This window comes from Punctularia strigosozonata (genome assembly GCF_000264995.1).
Source record: "Punctularia strigosozonata HHB-11173 SS5 unplaced genomic scaffold PUNSTscaffold_1, whole genome shotgun sequence".
Classification (NCBI taxonomy): domain Eukaryota; kingdom Fungi; phylum Basidiomycota; class Agaricomycetes; order Corticiales; family Punctulariaceae; genus Punctularia; species Punctularia strigosozonata.
This window is the reverse complement of record NW_006767433.1, coordinates 688,856-706,529: the sequence shown is the minus strand read 5'-3', so window position 1 is coordinate 706,529 and position 17,674 is coordinate 688,856. Positions and strand designations below refer to the sequence as shown.

General features: G+C 54.9%; 7 protein-coding genes across 7 annotated transcripts; 4 read left to right on the top strand and 3 right to left on the bottom strand.

Annotated features, from left to right (window-relative positions):
* Positions 1–788: 788 nt before the first annotated feature.
* On the bottom strand, positions 789–1,736 carry PUNSTDRAFT_123406 (UPF0052-domain-containing protein; the record flags this gene model as incomplete). Its single annotated transcript, XM_007378176.1, has 5 exons — positions 789–846; positions 900–990; positions 1,059–1,128; positions 1,182–1,376; positions 1,439–1,736. Coding segments are annotated over 5 exons (711 nt in total), but the record flags the coding sequence as incomplete, so codon positions are not given.
* Positions 1,737–1,914: 178 nt separating this feature from the next.
* Positions 1,915–3,205, top strand: PUNSTDRAFT_78809 (uncharacterized protein; the record flags this gene model as incomplete). The annotated part of the gene is made up of 6 exons (XM_007378175.1): positions 1,915–2,128; positions 2,282–2,406; positions 2,454–2,461; positions 2,523–2,633; positions 2,693–2,788; positions 2,842–3,205. 5 exons carry the CDS (start codon positions 1,915–1,917, stop codon positions 2,769–2,771), a joined length of 537 nt encoding a protein of 178 aa, XP_007378237.1. The 3' UTR covers positions 2,772–2,788; positions 2,842–3,205.
* On the top strand, positions 3,191–3,840 carry PUNSTDRAFT_40948 (uncharacterized protein; the record flags this gene model as incomplete). The annotated part of the gene is made up of 2 exons (XM_007378174.1): positions 3,191–3,685; positions 3,760–3,840. 2 exons carry the CDS (start codon positions 3,191–3,193, stop codon positions 3,838–3,840), a joined length of 576 nt encoding a protein of 191 aa, XP_007378236.1.
* Positions 3,841–4,393: 553 nt separating this feature from the next.
* Positions 4,394–5,766, bottom strand: PUNSTDRAFT_40947 (uncharacterized protein; the record flags this gene model as incomplete). The annotated part of the gene is made up of 5 exons (XM_007378173.1): positions 4,394–4,652; positions 4,712–5,100; positions 5,157–5,285; positions 5,344–5,448; positions 5,503–5,766. 5 exons carry the CDS (start codon positions 5,764–5,766, stop codon positions 4,394–4,396), a joined length of 1,146 nt encoding a protein of 381 aa, XP_007378235.1.
* A 686-nt stretch (positions 5,767–6,452) lies between these two features.
* Positions 6,453–8,130, bottom strand: PUNSTDRAFT_40946 (uncharacterized protein; the record flags this gene model as incomplete). Its single annotated transcript, XM_007378172.1, has 6 exons — positions 6,453–6,494; positions 6,666–6,683; positions 6,745–6,846; positions 6,906–7,055; positions 7,113–7,299; positions 7,373–8,130. 6 exons carry the CDS (start codon positions 8,128–8,130, stop codon positions 6,453–6,455), a joined length of 1,257 nt encoding a protein of 418 aa, XP_007378234.1.
* Positions 8,131–8,766: 636 nt separating this feature from the next.
* PUNSTDRAFT_129004 (P-loop containing nucleoside triphosphate hydrolase protein) lies at positions 8,767–14,602 on the top strand (the record flags this gene model as incomplete). Its single annotated transcript, XM_007378171.1, has 30 exons — positions 8,767–8,923; positions 9,009–9,562; positions 9,620–10,129; positions 10,183–10,218; positions 10,285–10,297; positions 10,360–10,465; positions 10,530–10,662; positions 10,717–10,733; positions 10,783–10,810; positions 10,866–10,878; positions 10,930–11,038; positions 11,100–11,427; positions 11,503–11,695; positions 11,752–11,781; positions 11,832–12,015; positions 12,067–12,129; positions 12,181–12,199; positions 12,263–12,287; positions 12,344–12,465; positions 12,515–12,631; positions 12,683–12,831; positions 12,881–12,912; positions 12,961–13,030; positions 13,087–13,129; positions 13,183–13,326; positions 13,377–13,460; positions 13,513–13,594; positions 13,643–14,120; positions 14,176–14,312; positions 14,370–14,602. 30 exons carry the CDS (start codon positions 8,767–8,769, stop codon positions 14,600–14,602), a joined length of 4,209 nt encoding a protein of 1,402 aa, XP_007378233.1.
* On the top strand, positions 14,527–17,568 carry PUNSTDRAFT_139896 (uncharacterized protein; the record flags this gene model as incomplete). Its single annotated transcript, XM_007378170.1, has 11 exons — positions 14,527–14,578; positions 14,644–15,024; positions 15,101–15,178; positions 15,247–15,311; positions 15,369–15,749; positions 15,804–16,060; positions 16,113–16,185; positions 16,247–16,266; positions 16,326–16,419; positions 16,471–17,217; positions 17,271–17,568. The coding sequence occupies exons 2-11, from the start codon at positions 14,650–14,652 to the stop codon at positions 17,566–17,568; spliced, it is 2,388 nt and encodes a 795-aa protein (XP_007378232.1). The 5' UTR covers positions 14,527–14,578; positions 14,644–14,649.
* Positions 17,569–17,674: the final 106 nt, after the last annotated feature.

Here is a 17,674-nt window from a genome sequence, read left to right as displayed (position 1 = left end):
CGCGCGCAGAGCGTCGTGACGATCGCGCTGTAGGCAAGATATCGATGGTCAGAGGTGCTACCGCGTATTCAGGCGGCGTACTCGATATAATCCGCTGCGGAGTAATCCTCGGTCTCGCGGTCGTTCTGAGCGTTCACTGTGGGCCGGCGATCAGGAAGCAGCTCACGTTCACGTAGAGGCTCGTGACCGACGCAGCAGAACCTTGGCTTTGAGAGACTGGGATTTGGCGATGGCTTCCCCCACGCCGCGAAGCGCGAGGCAGGGCATGATACTGGAAGGGAGCGTTGGCACAGCGACCGAGACCGTGATATCAGATGATGACTCTTACCTCGTCCATAGTGACCCGCAGGAGTAGACGAGAACGTCCCTGGACCGGATGACTGAAAGAAAGTCCGGGTTGGGCGATGGATGGATCTCCTGCCCGTAGGCGTTAATGTAGTAGATCCCTAGGTGCCATGTCATGATATGCTTGGTCGTGATACGGGGCTCATTGCTCACGGCTTATCCGAGCACTGAGCGGGATGTACTCTTCCTTAGAGCTTTGCTGGAAGTTGATGTTCGCCCTTGACCCGGTGCGAGCGGAGATGCCGTCTTCCGTATCTTTGCTCGCCACCGAGTCCGTGTCGCTGGCGTCGTCATCTCCCGATGTATCGTCCGTGTTGGTAACGTTGATGGAAGGAGGGCGTCGAACCGGGTGCGATATTTCGCACTGACCAATCAGGTGGGTTTGATCTTCCTAGGGTATAGCATGAAGTAGGACCGCCGAGTCTCAATGCGATGGCGACGTACGAGCTCAGCGGCTATAGTCACTGTGTGATTAGTCACTATCACGGGCAGAATATTGGCCTTGAAAGTACACAGTTCAGCAACCAACACCAATAAAAAAACATGAGGCTCGCCTGACTCTGGGTGATGCTCGAGAAGAGAAAGATGGCTGAAGGGAGAGACCTGAAGAAGGAAGTAGTCGCCGCGATGAAGAAGTTGCCAACGCTACATAAGAAGAGCAAGAACGTCAGCGGTCTCAGCATCTGAACTACCTCTGAACGCCCATGACGGACCTTCCATTCAGGAATGAGAAGCTTTTGTGTGCTCGCCGAAGTAGCTCTGATTCGAAATACACGAGGAAGCCTGCCAACAGCTCCGATGTCATGCTTGATAGCGTCGGAGAGTAGCACCCTTACCTCTTATTGTTTCCTTACGGTCGTTAGGAATTCCAGACCACAGGTCGCTGTGCCCTTCTACGATTTCTCTCCACCTCTGCCTTGCTTCATGCTCGTCGGCGGAGAGCCTGTGTTCGAGTAAGCCCCTAATTGCGTCCAGCGACGATCCAGGTGGGGCAGGTGGAATCAACCTGACCAGCCGAGACCGGATGTCGCCTACGTGAGCGAAGTCGGTTGATTAGATGTCACGGAAAACGCACAGCGAACACCTCACGCACCGATCGAAGGACCGCCTATGACACGAATGATCTCGCTCGAAGAGCCTCCGTCGTCAGAAACGGGGAGGACGTAGCAGGCATTCTGTCCAAACGCAGAGCATATCGCGTTGCAGCCAGTCCCGCCCGACACGACGAGGAAGCTCGGCTCCGATATATCATCGGAATCGGGGATTTCGGTATTCACGCCTTGCGCACGCGAGCTGGAGGGGCGGGGGTTCGCAGTGGAGGGCAAGTCGAAGATGGAAGACCCGGGGCTGTCCAGCCCAACCTGACGAGCTGGCGCCAGTGTCGATGACATGTAAATTCAATGGTAGGGCTTGTATCGTGCTTGTACTGGGGGATGATTACATTCAGCGCGCTCCTGTTGTAGCGGGGCAAGAGCTATAATTAGCACGACGCGTCGCGGTGGGATCGTGGCACAAGACGTGCTCTCACATCCGACCACCACGATTGTAGCTTGGACCCCACTCGCAACTATGCCTGAATTTCTTGCATTACCTGGCTTTTACAACACCTTGTTCCTCCACGTCGAGCCGGCGTCTACTATACTACCAGCGTTCATGGCTTGGTACTTCCCAGGCGCTACGTGGTTCCACCACGAACTCATACCGTCGCCTGCGGGCACGGAGACGCCTCCGGCTGGATTTCTGGATCAACGTTCTACGATGGCGATATGGCAACTTGGGAATTGTACGTGCAAATCCTATCGGTGATGACACGGCATACCGTGACCTCCGTATTCTGCGGACGAGCACGATTATATCCCATCGGTCCGGCTCGCCATGGGCCACGTCCCCGTATATGAATCGTCCGGATAGATGCTGAAACGATTTGCTGCTCTAGGCTATCTCTTGCTTGGATTACTCTCTTCCTTCGTGTTCCGTGCTGTGCGCGATGCTCTACCTCGAGACCCGGCCGCTCAGGAACGGATCCTGGGAGCAAGCTTTGCCGCCATGGCCATAGCTGATGTGAGCGCCGAGATCGTCCCTCATTCAAAGTTCTCATCATAACCAAGTTCACGCAGTAAGCCGATACCCTTATGTGCCCATTCCAGGATGCATTGGACGTACTGAATGGACCGCAGCATCGTGGCTACGTTCGTCGCCCTGCCGTCTGACCTGAAATGGAATATCCTTGCTTGGAACCCCATGACGCACGGCAACATCACCTTCGTCATATTTTTGTTGGGATCGAGGTCCGTGATGCATGTCGTCCGGGACGCGTTCACGGAGCTCACCCCGCCTGTGAATACAGACTTGCGTGGTTCGCTGGAATCGGTCGCAACACATATCGAAACAAGAAAGTGGTCGGCGATGCCTCGAAACATCTTTGAAAGCCTTTGTTGGACGCGTCAGTACCGCGGCTTCGACCGCACTTCGCTGAAACTGACCGATCGTGTGCAGGATGGTTTCACAAGCAGATCTTCTTGCATATCGAATATATAACCCATGGAACCCTCATATCTGTTCTCTGTCCGGAACTTGCTCGAACGTCTGGTATTTTGCGAGATCGATGCTCCGCTCGCGCTGGTCGCCTTCCCCGGCTTCTCCTGTGTACAATGTGTCATGTCAAAAAATACTACCATTTCACGGCAACTTGGTTGATCATGGAAGTTTTCACCGCCACTATCCTGACAAGCAACTTGACAGGTGTACATCAAGGACCGACGCCGAAAGATGGACTCGCGGACCGTCAAGGTTCAAGCCCTGCGCAGACCATCCCCACCAGACTATACGTCCTACCCAACAGACCATGCATAACGGCGAGCAGAGGAAGATCCGCGCCCCTCGGCCAGCGCCTCTCAAGCTGTCTCGATCGTCCACGGACGCGCCGCCGTCCATGCGCTGCAGAGCCTCGGATCGTTCCCGCTACGTATCGACGTCGTCCACGCTTTCGGTAGGCCCCGTCGACGGCACCCCGCCCGAGCCCTCTCTCCTCTCTCCGCTCGACGCCGCCTTCCCGCCCACGCCTCTGACCCCGGGCAGCGCCGGCCACTGGCGGCGGATCATGAACGTCCTCGCGTTCACCAGCCGCGCGTCGCCCACGCCCGGTTCGACGACGCCCAACAGCGCCGTGTTCGGGCCGGTCACACCGCCCGTGCCGGCCTCCTCGAGCTTGATCACGTTGCGGGACGCGATGGGCGCCTCCGCGTCGTCCTACTTCGTGCGAGGCGCGTTGCCGTCCGCCGATCCCGAGAATAGGGTCGTTGAGGCGTTTGTGGAGGTTATGCGCATCGAGACGGACCGCGTGAGTGGTTCCCTCCGGGTGGGGTTTTTTCTTCAGTTTTCGGGTTATGTGCCTGACAAAGCGATCGCTGGCAGATTATGGGCGAACGCACGGAAAGTCTTGCATTGTCCTCTGACGGACTGGAAGCCGCGGTGGAGTCGTATGCTCAGAATTAAGATTGACGGGTTTGGTTCGGCCTGGGCTACAGTAATGTCAGGACGTCGGTACTTATGATAACGGCTCTGATATCAGCGGATGTCGTACGCGATCGCTCCATGAGCATAAGCCAGCTCATTGCGGACGCCCAGCTGCAGACCTCGCGATCTTCAAGGGGAAAGATGTTTGATGTTCGTTTTTGTAATTGATTACGGTACAGTATGATGATGATGATCGATACAGAAGATGTCGAGAGAGGGAGAGACGAGGCGGGAGATTACAGGGTCTGAGGGTCTGAGGCGCACCCCGGTGATGAAACTATACAATATCCGAGACTTTATCGGTTCCGTATCCGTATCCAATGCCGATTCCGATGTCCAGATATCCGAGTCCATTTCCGTATCCGATTTCGATTCTTGTTCCGATTCTGAGGCGGCAAAGATGTGAAAGATGTGGTCAAATTGTTGATGAGGGGCATATGGCATATGATGGGGCGAAAACTGTGGCGTGCGGGCAATGTGAGGCCCTCGAGTCCTTGGCAGGCTGTACGATGTTCGTCGGGCGCGGAGCGTCCTAGTTGTTCTCGGCGGCGGCCCTGGCGGCGGCCATTATCTGGGCGTCTTCGGCCATGCGAATCTGGTAATCCCACGCCGGGACGGTGAGTTTGTTGGGGCGCGGGGGCTGCCAAACGGGGATGGCGGCGGGGGTGAAGTGGGCGACGTGGTGCGCGGGGTCGGCGGCGCGGAGAGGGGTGCCGTGCATGACTCCGTCGCGGAGTATGAAGGAGCCCGAGCGGGCGCGGGAGACGCGGCCTTGAAGCTTCGGGGCGGATCTGAGCGATGCATCGTCAGGATCGTTGTACGAGAGGAGGCAAAGAGCATGCAAACTCACTCGGAATCCGCGGCGGCGGCACCACCAGCTTTAGAGGTACTCGCCGTGGCCGCCGCAACGAGGCTGGCGTTCTCCTCGGTGTTGAGGATGTCTTGGAGGGGGAGGCCCGCGGCGTGGGGGGAGACGGACTCCAAGGGGGTAGCCTCGTCCTTGAAGAGGGCGGAGAGGTCGAACATGCTGATAGAAGCACTCATAGCTGCGAAGGCGCCCTCGGTCTCACTCGAAGCTTCTTGCTGGGCAGACTCGATGATTTCGGTAGCGATGTCGGCGAGGGTCGACGAGGGAAGTTCCTTTTCAACGTTCTCGAGGATCTTCTCCTCCATGGGAGGCACGGGAACCGATTCGGACTTTTTCTCCTTTGCCTCCACGCGCTCAAGCGTGCGCACGATCTGATTGACGACAACTGTCAGTTTAAAACCATGCCGGGAAAATGCGCTGGACTCACGTCAAAGAGAAGGGCTTTGGCGCCTAAAACGACTTCTTCCTTGTTCTCGATGGTGTTCGCCTCGAAGTACGAAATAGGGGCCGACTGGGACTCCCCGCCGGACTCCAGGCGCGTGATGGTGCGTTGAATCTAAAATCGCGGTGGTCAGTTACTGTGTATACGTGATAGTAATCGGTATCAAACTCACTTCAGATGCGACGGCTTGCTGCGCAGTTTGTTCCTTGGAGACGACGGGGGCGTTCTTCATCTCCCCCGGATTCTGACTCGGCCTGAAGACCTCGATCCTTTCCTTCTAAATATAAGGTGAGATGTCGATCGACGCAGACAGGGGTCCCAAGGCGCGTACCTGACCAGGATAGACTTTGAGGTAAGCCTGCAAGGGCTTCCTGTTGTTGACTTTCTGGCCCCTTTCGGAAGGGCACTCCTCGATGATGATAAAAGGGGTTTGGACGATCTGGGGGTGTTCGATGCGGCCGCCGCGGCAGCAGAAGGATTCGTCGGCGACCATGCCGATGCGGGCCTCCTCGTCGGCGTCGGCGCGGGGGCCGAGGCAGAAGATGGTGCGGAAGAACAGGACCACGAAGGTCAGGATGGTGTCGATGAAGGACATCATGATGGGTGAACGACAGTGAGATGCAGCGAACGTGGGGCGAGCGAGCGTGTAGAGAAGACCGTAGATGTCGCGTTCGGTAGAAGGCAACTTCTGAAGACCAGTGAGCACAAAACGCGGTCCTTATAAGCATTTGCTGGGCGCGGATGAAGGCGCGGATGGCGGGTAGACGTTCCACCCGCCATCCGCGCCCTCCTGCTCGATATGGACGTGATGAGCGAACAAGCCGACGCGAAGTCCTCACGTGGGCGCCGACGTTCCGTCCCGTGACCGGATTTGCCATATAGGGTAATTCCCGCAGGTTGGTCCGTCGCGGGTTGGGATCGCAACATCCGCTCCTCGACCCGCGCGGGTTGCGGATTAGGGGGGGCACGGGCTTCTCGGTCGACGGCCAGAGCGCTAACCCTCCGGACGTCGGAATGTTTGATTTCTGTCCTCCGTCTGGAAACACGTAAACACCGTTGCGTTCCTGTTATTCCGCGTGGGGGTCGAAGGTTTTTTGGGGGGTCAGGCTCGTATCCTCGTGTCGCAGGGATCCGTGCCCGTAGAGGGTGCTGACTTTACAAATATATTGCTTGTGTCCAGCGAGACCAGATGCTCGTCGGTTCAGGTGACCGAGAGACACGGCGTGAAAGAAATAGGGATGCAATCGAATGTCTATTGGCATGAATAGGCAGATGCAAGTATCATTGACCGACGTCGGATAATGGATAATTCCTGACCGTATACTGTTAGTATATAAGATATTGCGGTGGATAGCGGTGCCCAAGTGAAACGGATAAACGAGAGATAGTAGGTGTAAGGAGCGAAACGAGCGGATGCGCCTCGTCTGAGTGCGTTCACTGGAAGGAATGGGGTCAGAAAGACGAAGGATAGCGTTCAATTATTTGAGTGCTCACATAGTACTCGATTTCGAGCTGTTGACAGAAAACCAGCCAGAGGTTAGCCAAGCAAAGACCAGGAGGACTGGCCACTTACGAATAGGAAGGCGACCTTCCGGGGCCATAATATATTCAACCCAGCAGGATTAAATACCGCGTGGTTCCAGTCATCGACAACGCGCTTCAGCTTCACCATTTCCTGTGTAAAGATGACAGATCAGTCGTGAAAGGTATAACACAACATGGGATCGCACGTACCCTCTCATAGTGAGTCTTCACGATTAGTCGAGACAGTTGCAGAGAGAAGAACTCGAGAGCATTGTCAACGAAGGCCCATCGAAGGCTATGGGCGGAGATCAATAGTTCATTGATAGCATTGATCGCTTCCAGGAACTGCGTGGGGGTTATCTAGATGGCGCCTGCTCAGAGACCGCGGAGACCCAAAGGGGAAGACAGGACGCTCACTCGACCCTCAAGCTCCAGGGGATAGGAAGACGCGAATTGGATCACTTCGCCTCCGGAAAAGTCGCGTTCTATTCGTACCACCTCGCGAGGATAATGCACGCCGATGTGGCCGATAGGCTCGGAGCCGTAGGCTGAGCCAGCTGGTGGTGGACCGAAGTAGTAGGAGGATTTAGGTATTAATCGTCGCCTGAACGAGGAACAAAGGATCGGCATAAGCCTGCGCCCAAGATATGCGCCTAAGCGCGTATAACGGGACTTACGAAGCTCGGTCATCCAACCCGTCATAACCCATACCGGACGTCTTCCCGAGCGTACGATGTGTGGAGTATGTACCAACGTTCGCGGCTTTGACCTCGAGGCGGTCGCCGTTTCCCGGTGGTGGATGGATGACCTCCCATGGCGGAGGAGACGGCCGGGAAGCGTTGAGATCTTGAAGCGGGTGCACTATTTCCCGTCGCTTCGCGCTCGTGGACGGTCCCGGATCGCCCGACTCGTCCTCCTCCTCGCCAAGAGAGAAGACCGCTACGTCTTCTTCTGCCGGACTCTCCGCCATGCCGGTCCTGGTACGCCAGTTCGAGGTGGAAAAAGTGATCTCTTCGTCGTCCGCTATGGGTATGGAGGTATGTGGGGAACGCGACCGGGTCGAGGAGTGGCTGGCGTTCGACGTGCGCCGCGTGAGGGGTGGGCTGGGAAGACTGTGCGCGGGCGAGGTGGCATCGATCCCGAGGGAAGGCCGCCCATTTGCGTTCGGGTCGGCGCCTCGCCGGAGTGGGTGGGCGCTGGCGTCGGCGCCAGGCGATGCCTCGTCCGTGGCAATCACCGAGTCGTGCGCGAGCGTCGTGCCCTCTAACACCGCGCTGTCGTCCATGGCTGTGGGCTTCGCATCTCCGTCCGGCGCATAATGTTGATAGCGAATGCTATCTTCCGCCACGGGCGTATGCCGGGAAATGTCGAGCACGGCGTCGGAGGCGTCCATGTCGTCGGGAATGGCAGAATGAGAGACGGGAGTCTGTGGCATGCGGGTGGTGGTGTGGCTCGTGGTCAGTGGGGTGGAGGGGGCCGAGGGTAGTGTTGCCATCCTGCCGCTATGGGTATGTTTGGGTCATTGACACCGGCCCTTTCAGCTGGAAGTGAAGAAGGTGTGATGGTCGGACATGACAAACCCACCCAATGAACGAGCTTCTTCTGGTCTATTGCACTGTCCCAAACAGGAAACCCCCCTATCACCCCGCAAGGGACCGGCGGGTTGCCTCGCGGTCACCGGCTTGCACAACATTACTGTCCCTTCCCTGGGCCACGCCTACAACCGCGCGCTGCTCCTGTTCTATCGTGCAGGATGTCGCAGTCCTTGTTATGGGTTATCTTTGGCGCGTGTTAGTGCATGTGAGACGGTTACCAGTTACAATTGCTGCATCGGGCTCGGACGTGACTAGTGTTTTTCTACCTAGAACAAAGGATGTGCAGCAACGTTATAGCCAAGCACCAGAGGGTTTCCCAAGTTGTGAACTTTATCGCGGTAGATAGGGCCACGGGCCAGTCTCAAACTCAAAACTTGCGGTCGTAAGCACGCATAAATACTAGCCGACCCTCGGGCTGACGCGGTACCTCTTTCTCCCTCTTCACCCCTGTCACCGCGAAACGTTGACTCGCTGCAATGAATGCTTACAATGAACCACTTCGAAAATCTAATGCAACGTTACTGCACGCATCTAAGACGTCCGCCGAGGCCGATGCCATCGTTCGAGGCGTCGTGGAAGACTGGGTGCAAGCCACGCACCACCAACGTTACCTTCTTGAGTACGTTTTAAGCGGTAAGTCGATACGACGCCTGGTGCCGCTCGGCCCTTTTCATTCGCATAAGGGGACGATAAATTGATGGACGTTATTGGCGGTTAGCTCTCGACGAAAGGCCCCTGACGTTCCTCAGAGAGTGGCTTCTTGGCCACTTTCCGAGCAACGCCGGCGCGTACCTCACGCGCATGTGGCAACCTCTTCTTGCCCAACTGTCTGCCAACCTGTGCGCCTTGGCTAATAACGCTGACACGGACGCTGAGTCGCTCGACGACCTTCGTCGGCGACTGCAACGCGTCCAAACCGCATCCCCTGTCTTGGAGGTGCTATCCACCACGATCTTTCCAGAGAGTGGTCCATCGTCACACGCGCCAGCGTGTCGCAACAGCCCTGAGGATACCTTCCTCGAGGTAGAAGAGGATGACGACGACGAAGCGTTGTCCTTGGGAGTGAACATCACCCTAAAGCGCAAGTCTCAACGGGAGAACAAGCAGAAACGCGGCAAGCGACCGCGTCAGAAGACGATCGACAAGGGGCCGAACCTGAAAGCGTCCGAGCTGAACGCGTTTCGCGCGTATGGAGCACCGGTACCGCAAACCCGTCGGGAGGCAGACGTGCTGCGTCACGAGGTGTTGGACGAGCTCAGGCAATCGCTGACGGTCAGAACCCTGCTTATATCTTCTTGCCGGAACTCGTGCATTGATCCCGTTTTGCAGTGGTACCTAGAGGTGGTACGTTGGCCTCAAACACACGAAGCCGTCCTCAACGCGATCAACGAAGAGCTATCGAACCCGCACCAGCCCAACTCGAGCACGAACGAGGATACGCGCATGGCGTCGCCGGAGCTCAGTCGCAAGAATCTCGAAAGCGAGTCCGAGACGCCCGCCGCCTACCCGATGGTGCAGCCCATGAAGGCCGCGCTCTACTTCGACAGCGTCGAGGGCTTCGGCGAGTGGCGCATCCTGGTCTCGACCCGAGCGGACAAGAAGCTGCGGGAGACAAGGAAAAAGGACCGGGAGACGTTCAGGATTATCGTCAAGAAGATCAAGTCGGTGTTCTGTTACCATCTCATGAACGCGGTGCTTACCAAAGGCGCTCTCGCATGTTCTTTCTCCAGGGAATTGTCGACAGGCCACTTCTCCGACGACAACCAGAAGCGCTTGAACGGTCCTGATACAGACATCCCGATCTTCGAAGCGAAGATGACGAGGGATTTGCGTCTCGTCGTACGTGGAAATGATGCCGTAGCGACACTCGTTAGCTGACGTTATGAATACAGTATCAGGTCGATTGCGTGCCCGAATTTGGCACCGATGTAAGCCTAGTTCTAGCTCAATTGTCGGTCGGCGATACTCATCCACATGTGTTTCGCTTCTTTCAGGGCGAGCGTCAAGGTAAACCGCGCTCGATAGCAGTGGATGTATGATCTATGTCGAGGCTCACGCTTGCACCGCAGTCATCAAGATATTCGGAATATATACCCATGCGCAGCTTGATCAGCGTTTTTGGAACTCAGTCGGAACCCAGCTGGCGAAGAAAGGCGGGAAGGAATACAAGTATAGGTGAAGTATCAGACACCGCGGCGGCCCGAGTTCGTTGTAGGCTGAAGCTGGTTTCTGTTTGCAGGTGTACATATCGCATGAAGCCGTTGACGAAAGGGGACAACGTGTACTTGCCAGCCTCCTTCCCGGCTCCTGAGACCGTAGTCGCGGGACCGGTTGTGGAACTTCCGAATGTTCGGACGGAGGATCTCGACGAGGTATGTGAATCGTTTCTGGACCAAGGATCCATTTGCTAATGCCCCGCGGTCCAGCTGCATGCTTTGTTAGTGTAAGTGTTTTATGTGTTTGAATTCGCGCCTTCGCTAAACCAATGTTAGTCTGGAGAAGTTCGTCACGTTCTCGCAGGTGAGTCAAGAAGAAATGTTGCACCCTCGGAATGGATTGCTAACCAGTGATATAGGCTTTCCTTAACAGTGCGTTCCATGATTAAGCGTGTCATGTTCACTTGTTGAAATTAGTTTCAGGTCTCCTCGCGAATCAAGACGTTGTACATCCTTTCGCGGTCAGTTCACAAGAACAGGAGATCATAGAGCATCCGCACTCCTGTTATGTCATAGGTCGTAGCGGTACAGGGTGAGCGTTGCGATCCGCTTGCGTGTTATGTTCCTGTACATTGAAATGCTCCCACTTTCAGGAAGACGACCACTATGCTCTTCAAGATGCTGGGACTTGAGCGGACGTGGCATCTGCATAAGGAGTCCATGCCTCGACCGCGCCAAGTCTTCGTCACCCAGTCGCGTGTCCTCGCCACGAAAGTGGAAGAGTACTTCGGGAAGATGCTGGATTCCCTCGCCGCGGGTGCTCAGTCAGCGAAAGAGTTGTCGAAGCTCTCCACGATCCGCACAGGGCGCGACGAAGGCCTAGTCGATCTCGACGACGAGGAAAACTGGCGGAGTGACCTTCCTAAGCGCTTCAGCGAGCTGCGCGATGAACATTTTCCTTTGTTCATCACATACGATAAGGTATGCCCTCGATGTTCGGGGTGGGCTACGCCTACTCTCGCGCACGTCAGTGACCACCGTTGATACTCTGTCCAGTTATGTAAGCTGCTCGAGGCCGACGTCGAGACGACAATCCAGGACATCGGGCCGATGAACGACCGGCTGGTGGACGAGGAGCAGACCAACTCGAACGAGTACATGCTGCAGAAACGGGACTCCTTCGTCTCATATCATGTCTTTTTGGAATCTTACTGGTCCCATTTTCCGCAGTCTTTGACTAAGGGCCTTGGTACGCAACACGCAGTGCCCCTAGCTGTCCAAATGCTGACATAATCGTTATTACAGATCCCGCCTTGGTTTTTAGCGAGTTCATGGGTACGCCATTCAAGCGGAAATCATAGGATACCGTGCTGACGTCTCCGCAGGAATCATCAAAGGGTCCGAGCAAGCCGTTCTTAGTGAACGTTCAAGCCTCGACCTCACTGCATACGAGAGCCTCAGTCATCGAACTCAGTCAACATTCGCACGCCAGCGCGGAGTAATATACTCTCTCTTTGAAGCGTATACGAAGCAGCGTATTCAGCTCCGGCAGTACGATGCTGCGGACAGGTGACCGGGCTCTGTTGAAACGTTGAACGCTGTCTCTGATACCTCTGTAAGGACTCATCGCCTCATCGCCTCGCTCCAGAATCAGAAGGCCGGCCATAAGAAGATTGATTACCTGTGAGCAGAGAGCCTTACCCGATGCCGCTGAGCTCACCCATACCTGTAAAGATACGTGGACGAAGTGCAGGTAGGAGCCACAGTAAACCCGTTATCGAGAGCAATGATGGAGTCACAACGAACGGCAACCTAGGACAATCTTCTTATAGACGCCCTACGTAAGTACATCAGTGCCGTCGTGTGCCACCAGAGCTAACCAGCCCAACCTTTGTAGTGCTGCGCATGCTATGCGTGAACTCAAACGGGCTGTTCTTCGCAGGGGATACGGCTCAAACGATTTCTGTGGGCAGCGCCTTCCGGTTCAACGACTTGAAGGCATTCATGCATCGAGTTGAGGTAGTGCCTAATCCGCTTCGTTAAGAATCGGTCTGATCCTGTGATCTAGGAACGGAGCCGGGCGGCATCGAATACTTCTATTGCACCAGCTCCCCCCGTGCAGCCGCGCTCCTTCCAGTTGCTGGTGAATTACCGTTCGCATGGGGGTATCGTCAAATGTGCATCCGTACGTCGGGATGCGGTATTACTATGGTCTGCTCGCTAAAACCCACTGCAGTCGCTCATTCGACTTATCATCGATTTCTGGCCGTACGCCATCGATATGTTAGATGAGGAGCGCGGGGTCATCGACGGCTTGAAGCCCGTCTTCTTCCACGGATGGGACAAAGATACAGTTCGTTACGAGCAATTCCTCTTTGGTGACGCGTGAGTGGCCGCGTTTCGGTATGATACACACTCTAACTAGGAACCGAAGTGGTGCTCCCATAGAATTCGGTGCTCAGCAATGTAGGTCCATCATTCCATGTTCATCATTACATATTGACCCTCGCGAAGGCATTCTTGTTCGGGATGATGCCGCAAGAGACAGGCTGCGCGCAGATGTCGGCGACATCGGGCTGATCATGTCAGCCTTCACAACTTTGTTCTGCGTGAATGTTCCCTAATCATGCTCTACGGTAGGACACTCTACGAGTCCAAAGGACTAGAATTCAACGATGCACGTGTTTCCGTATCATCGTGATCGATGGACCGACCAGTCTCACTCTGGTATTCTAGGTCCTGTTGTATAACTTCTTCGAAGACTCAACCGTGGATGTGTCCCAATGGCGCGTCACTCTCAACGCCGTCGATCCGGATGCGCGTCAGAATGCAGCGGCTCCTCGTTTTGACGAGATTAAACACGCGGGGATATGCAGCGAGGTTGGTTCAGTTTGGACGCAACGACACTTTCTCATTTGAGCATTCCGTAGCTGAAATTCCTCTACGTGGCGGTGACGAGGGCGCGCAAGAATCTTTGGGTTGTGGATTGCTCAGAGCGTGGAGAGCCCATGAGGGTACGTTGCCACAAACGCAACGCTGACATGCTCGCATTAACTCCGCGTTCAGCTGCTATGGACCAGTCGCGGCCTTGTGCAAAGTTGTACGCCCGGCACTGACGTGCCAAAGCTCGCCGTCTCGTCGACAGTCGGTGAGTCAGGTCCTTTTGCCAGGAGTTCTGTAACTCATAGTGGGTCAGAGGAATGGGCAACAGCCGCGGAAGCACTCTTCCGTAGCAAGCGGTTTATGCAGGCAATGCATGCATACGAACGTGCAGAGATGCAGCGTGAGGCTGCGGTCTCGCATGCGTATCATCTTCGGGATAAGGCGCGCTCTACGACGACTGGCGTCCTCAAAGCTGCACGTGCTAGGAAGGAAGCATTTGCCAAGGCAGCACGTGCGTTTCTCACATCTGCAGAAGGAGCGACCAAGGAAAAGATCGCATACTACAAGATTGCCGGACAGTGCTTCGTCGAAGCTGAAGACGATGTTAGCGCAGCGAAAGCTTTTCTGCACGCCCGCGAATATACATCCGCTGCCCAACATTTCCGAAAAGCCGGGCTATTTGATGATGCGATCAGTGTCATTCGGGATCACAAAAACGATGTGGCAGAAGAGGTAGCAGAGAGAATCGTCAACGTTGCTCGCATACACTATTTCGAGAACGAGCAACTGGAGTATGTCCTCTCATTACATCACATCCGTTGCATGATATATTCATGATGTTCTTAGAAAAGCGGCCCCGCTCTTTGCCTCTTTCGAAGAGGAACTTGAATTCCTTGAGGACTTTGACTTCGACATCGCCCGGGCAAAGCTCTTGGAATCGAAAGGACGCATACTCGAGGCGGCTGAGCTGCATCTGGCCGAAGGTAGTGAAACTCGTCGAACAGATTTGATGTGCTCTTATACTGATGTTCCGCTGCCAGCCCGACCTCTAGATGCAATCCGCTTGTTTCTCACTGACTCTGCAAATCCGAAGAGCCTGAGAAGAGCAGCATCATGTCTAGTCCAAGGCATGTGGACCTCATCACCACTGGGCACCGTTGTCGGCCAACACGGAGGGTCATTGGCCCAGTTCCTGGCATTGTCTGGTCGCCTTGACAAGGCTGCTATTGCGGAGCAGCATGCAGACGAGGCAAGTCAACCACTGATCCTGTAGAAGATCCTGTAGAAAAGTCTAAAAACGTGATGGGTTTCTAGATCTCTATGTTTCACGCGCTTGCATCTGAGGACACGATACGCCTACAACAACTCGCGCAGAAGTTCTACATACAGACCGGTAACAGACCGGCCGCTCTGTTTTCACTCGACTGCATCTGCGGTTCAAACCCCGCAGGGATCCAGAAGGCAACCCCGTCTCATGTGTCGGCTGTCCTGCAGTTCTATCGTGCCTATGCTCAGCTACTTCGAGAGTTAGGTGCTGGACACCACGTGGAAATCAATCAACCGGCCGTTCAGCAACTCTTTGGATACCGCACAATGGAGGACGATGTATTCTTCATACCTTCTTCGACGTACTTGGGCGCCTGGATCATGAAGAACTCACAACCCGTGCTGTACACCGACGACGCTGGTCATCGCGTATCTAGTCGACCATTGGCATCCGCTGTCCAAAGGATATTAACTGATCGCCTCAAGATTCGCATCGCTAGCCTAGATGAAGCGTGTCGTACGCGATGCACGGCATTCTCCGTTTGCATCAATCACGTCACCGTTGGTTGCAAAGCGGTGGAATGTGCGAGACAACACCCAGTCAAAATGGACCGTTCCTGGTATAACACTCAGATCGGACTTCATCTCCAGCACATCTCCATCTTGCAACTCATGTTCTGTCGGCTCGGAGATCGCGAACGAGCCATGTACCAGAGGTATTCTCCATCGACTCCTCGTGAGATCCTCATAGAAACTGATCATTGTGCTTGTAGGGACTGGCTCGAACGTTTGTATGACTCATTGTTCCCGCCTCTGCCCGAAATGGGATCACCCGCCAACCTGTCACTCAGCAGCATTCCCCAAGCAAAAACCACCCTGCCAATCGTGAAGGAGTGGATCAGAGAATCGTTCTACCAAGTTCATCGAGCCCCTCCAGACCGTATTCTCACCCAATTTATGAGACTATGTTCCTTGGCCTATGAGTTTGATCGTGCCGAAGCGCCAACTTACATTTTCCGAGCGCCGTTGCTAGAGAATGATGTACCTGGTTTGTTCCTCCGGGACATGAAGACGACGAAGGCATCGATATTCTATGATCTCACCGTCCGCCAGTCATCCTCAGCAAGTTGGATATGTCTTGTTCTTTGTCTCAAGTGAGAAATGATTCAAACTCTGATGCCCGTTTTGTTCTTGACCGAAACCCACAGGCACATAGTCGAAACTCCCCTCAGCATCGACATCTCCATCCTGTGTGCTTTCATCGATCAAATTTGCACATACTCGGTAGTGCTTGCTAGAATTGGTTCGACGCCCCCGTTGCACGACGTAACCATGCCATACAGCTGGCTGGTCCGCGTTTCGAAGCATTTGATTGAACTCGCCGCGAAGCAATTCTCAATGTCTTTAACCTTCATTCTTGTCGACTGCATGCGAAACCTACTGCAGCAATTGTCAACTACAACGAGTACGTTACCTGCATGCGTAAATATGATTGCCCTTGACCAGCACCTAAACAGTGAATCTTCTCTTCAAGCGCCGCCCTTTGGGTGATTATGGGTTGGCCGTTAGAGGCGCATTCATGTCGCGGGTGTACGTCATTACTTGGATGCGGCTGATCTGCTTAGTCGATTTCTGACATGCCCTCCCGCAGGTGCAAAAGCATGTGCCTTCGTGAGTTTGCCCAGTCTTCCAATTCGCCCAATCCATGGATAACATATATCATGCAACAGTCGGGTATAACGTCCGACATGATGCGCTGAGAGCTAAGATTGTAATGGCGCTTAGTTCATGTCGAGGAAATCGCGTGATTCCTCTTTGCGACGAGTAAGCCCCAAGCTCGCTATACGGGCGTGTCCTGAGACCTCCGCATTATAGATACTTCAGTGCAAGAGATTGGTCCGGCCTCGCACGAGTCATTCGCCAAATACCGCTTACGCCATTGGATGGCCTCGTTCAGTTGTACCATGCCAGCCGTTCCGTTGCTGGCGATCCTCCTCCACGGAACGTGCGGCGGGTGATCTACAGCGCGATCGTCGAGATTCCACAATTGTTGACTTTGACCACCGATTCCGGCACCGGGACGACTCTTAGGGGAGAGGCTGCGCCCTTCGTCTCCAACTCCGAATCTGTCCGAGCGATGCTGCAGAAGATTCAAGCAGACGAGCAGAAGGCTCAGGGCATATCAGACGACAAGCACGATGCGGACGATGAACAAGATTTATCACCAGATGAGCCCGAGGTCGACGCGGAGGCCATAGCGACGCAGTTGAGCGATGACGCCCCTGCCGATGCCCTGGTCGAAGGACCTTCCGACAAGGAGCTGGAATATGTTCGTATAGTCCAGGCAATATATCGTCGAAAACTCCGTCACCGTCAGCATGCGCCGGACGCCAATGACCAAGCGAGATCAACATTCTACTCCCGGTGCCTGGAGCAGAGCCGCAAGATGGATTGGCAATATACACATTACCGCCACCTGTTTCTGGGTCCCTTGCCGCACGTGCTCGTGTACCTCAAGAAAGTCCAGAGCTGGGCTGAGAACGCGAAGAGACGAATCAAAGCGAAGACAGGCAAGAGCCACAAGGAGTATGACGATCTCTTCGACCGGCAGACCCTGATGAAGTAAGCCCTCCATCACCGCCATCTCAGATGTATGCTCACCCGCGTTGTGTTAGCAACTATCGCAAAACCGCGCAGCGCTTACAGGACGCGCTAAGGCCCGAAGCGGCTTTCCATCTGCAGCGCGATTCAGAACAGCTCAAAGCGCTTGTCAAGGAGGTCGAGGCGCTCGCCAAGTCGCTGCCGGCCAACAGTACTAGTCTGGTCGAGGTCGAGGATGACTTGGCTATCGCTGTGAAGGGTATCGTCACACCGCCCAAACCACCGCCAGCTAAACCAGAGAAGCCGGACGTTCAGATTGACGATGCGTATGATCTTTACAACGAAGCGCACGGTCGTTACGACGAAGATTAGCCTGGCATTTCCGAAGCGTACTTCAAGTAACGGAACTAGTCGAGACTGATATAGTACGAAGGTGTATTCGCTTTGTCTGTCGGTGTTGAACAATATGACTGGCTGT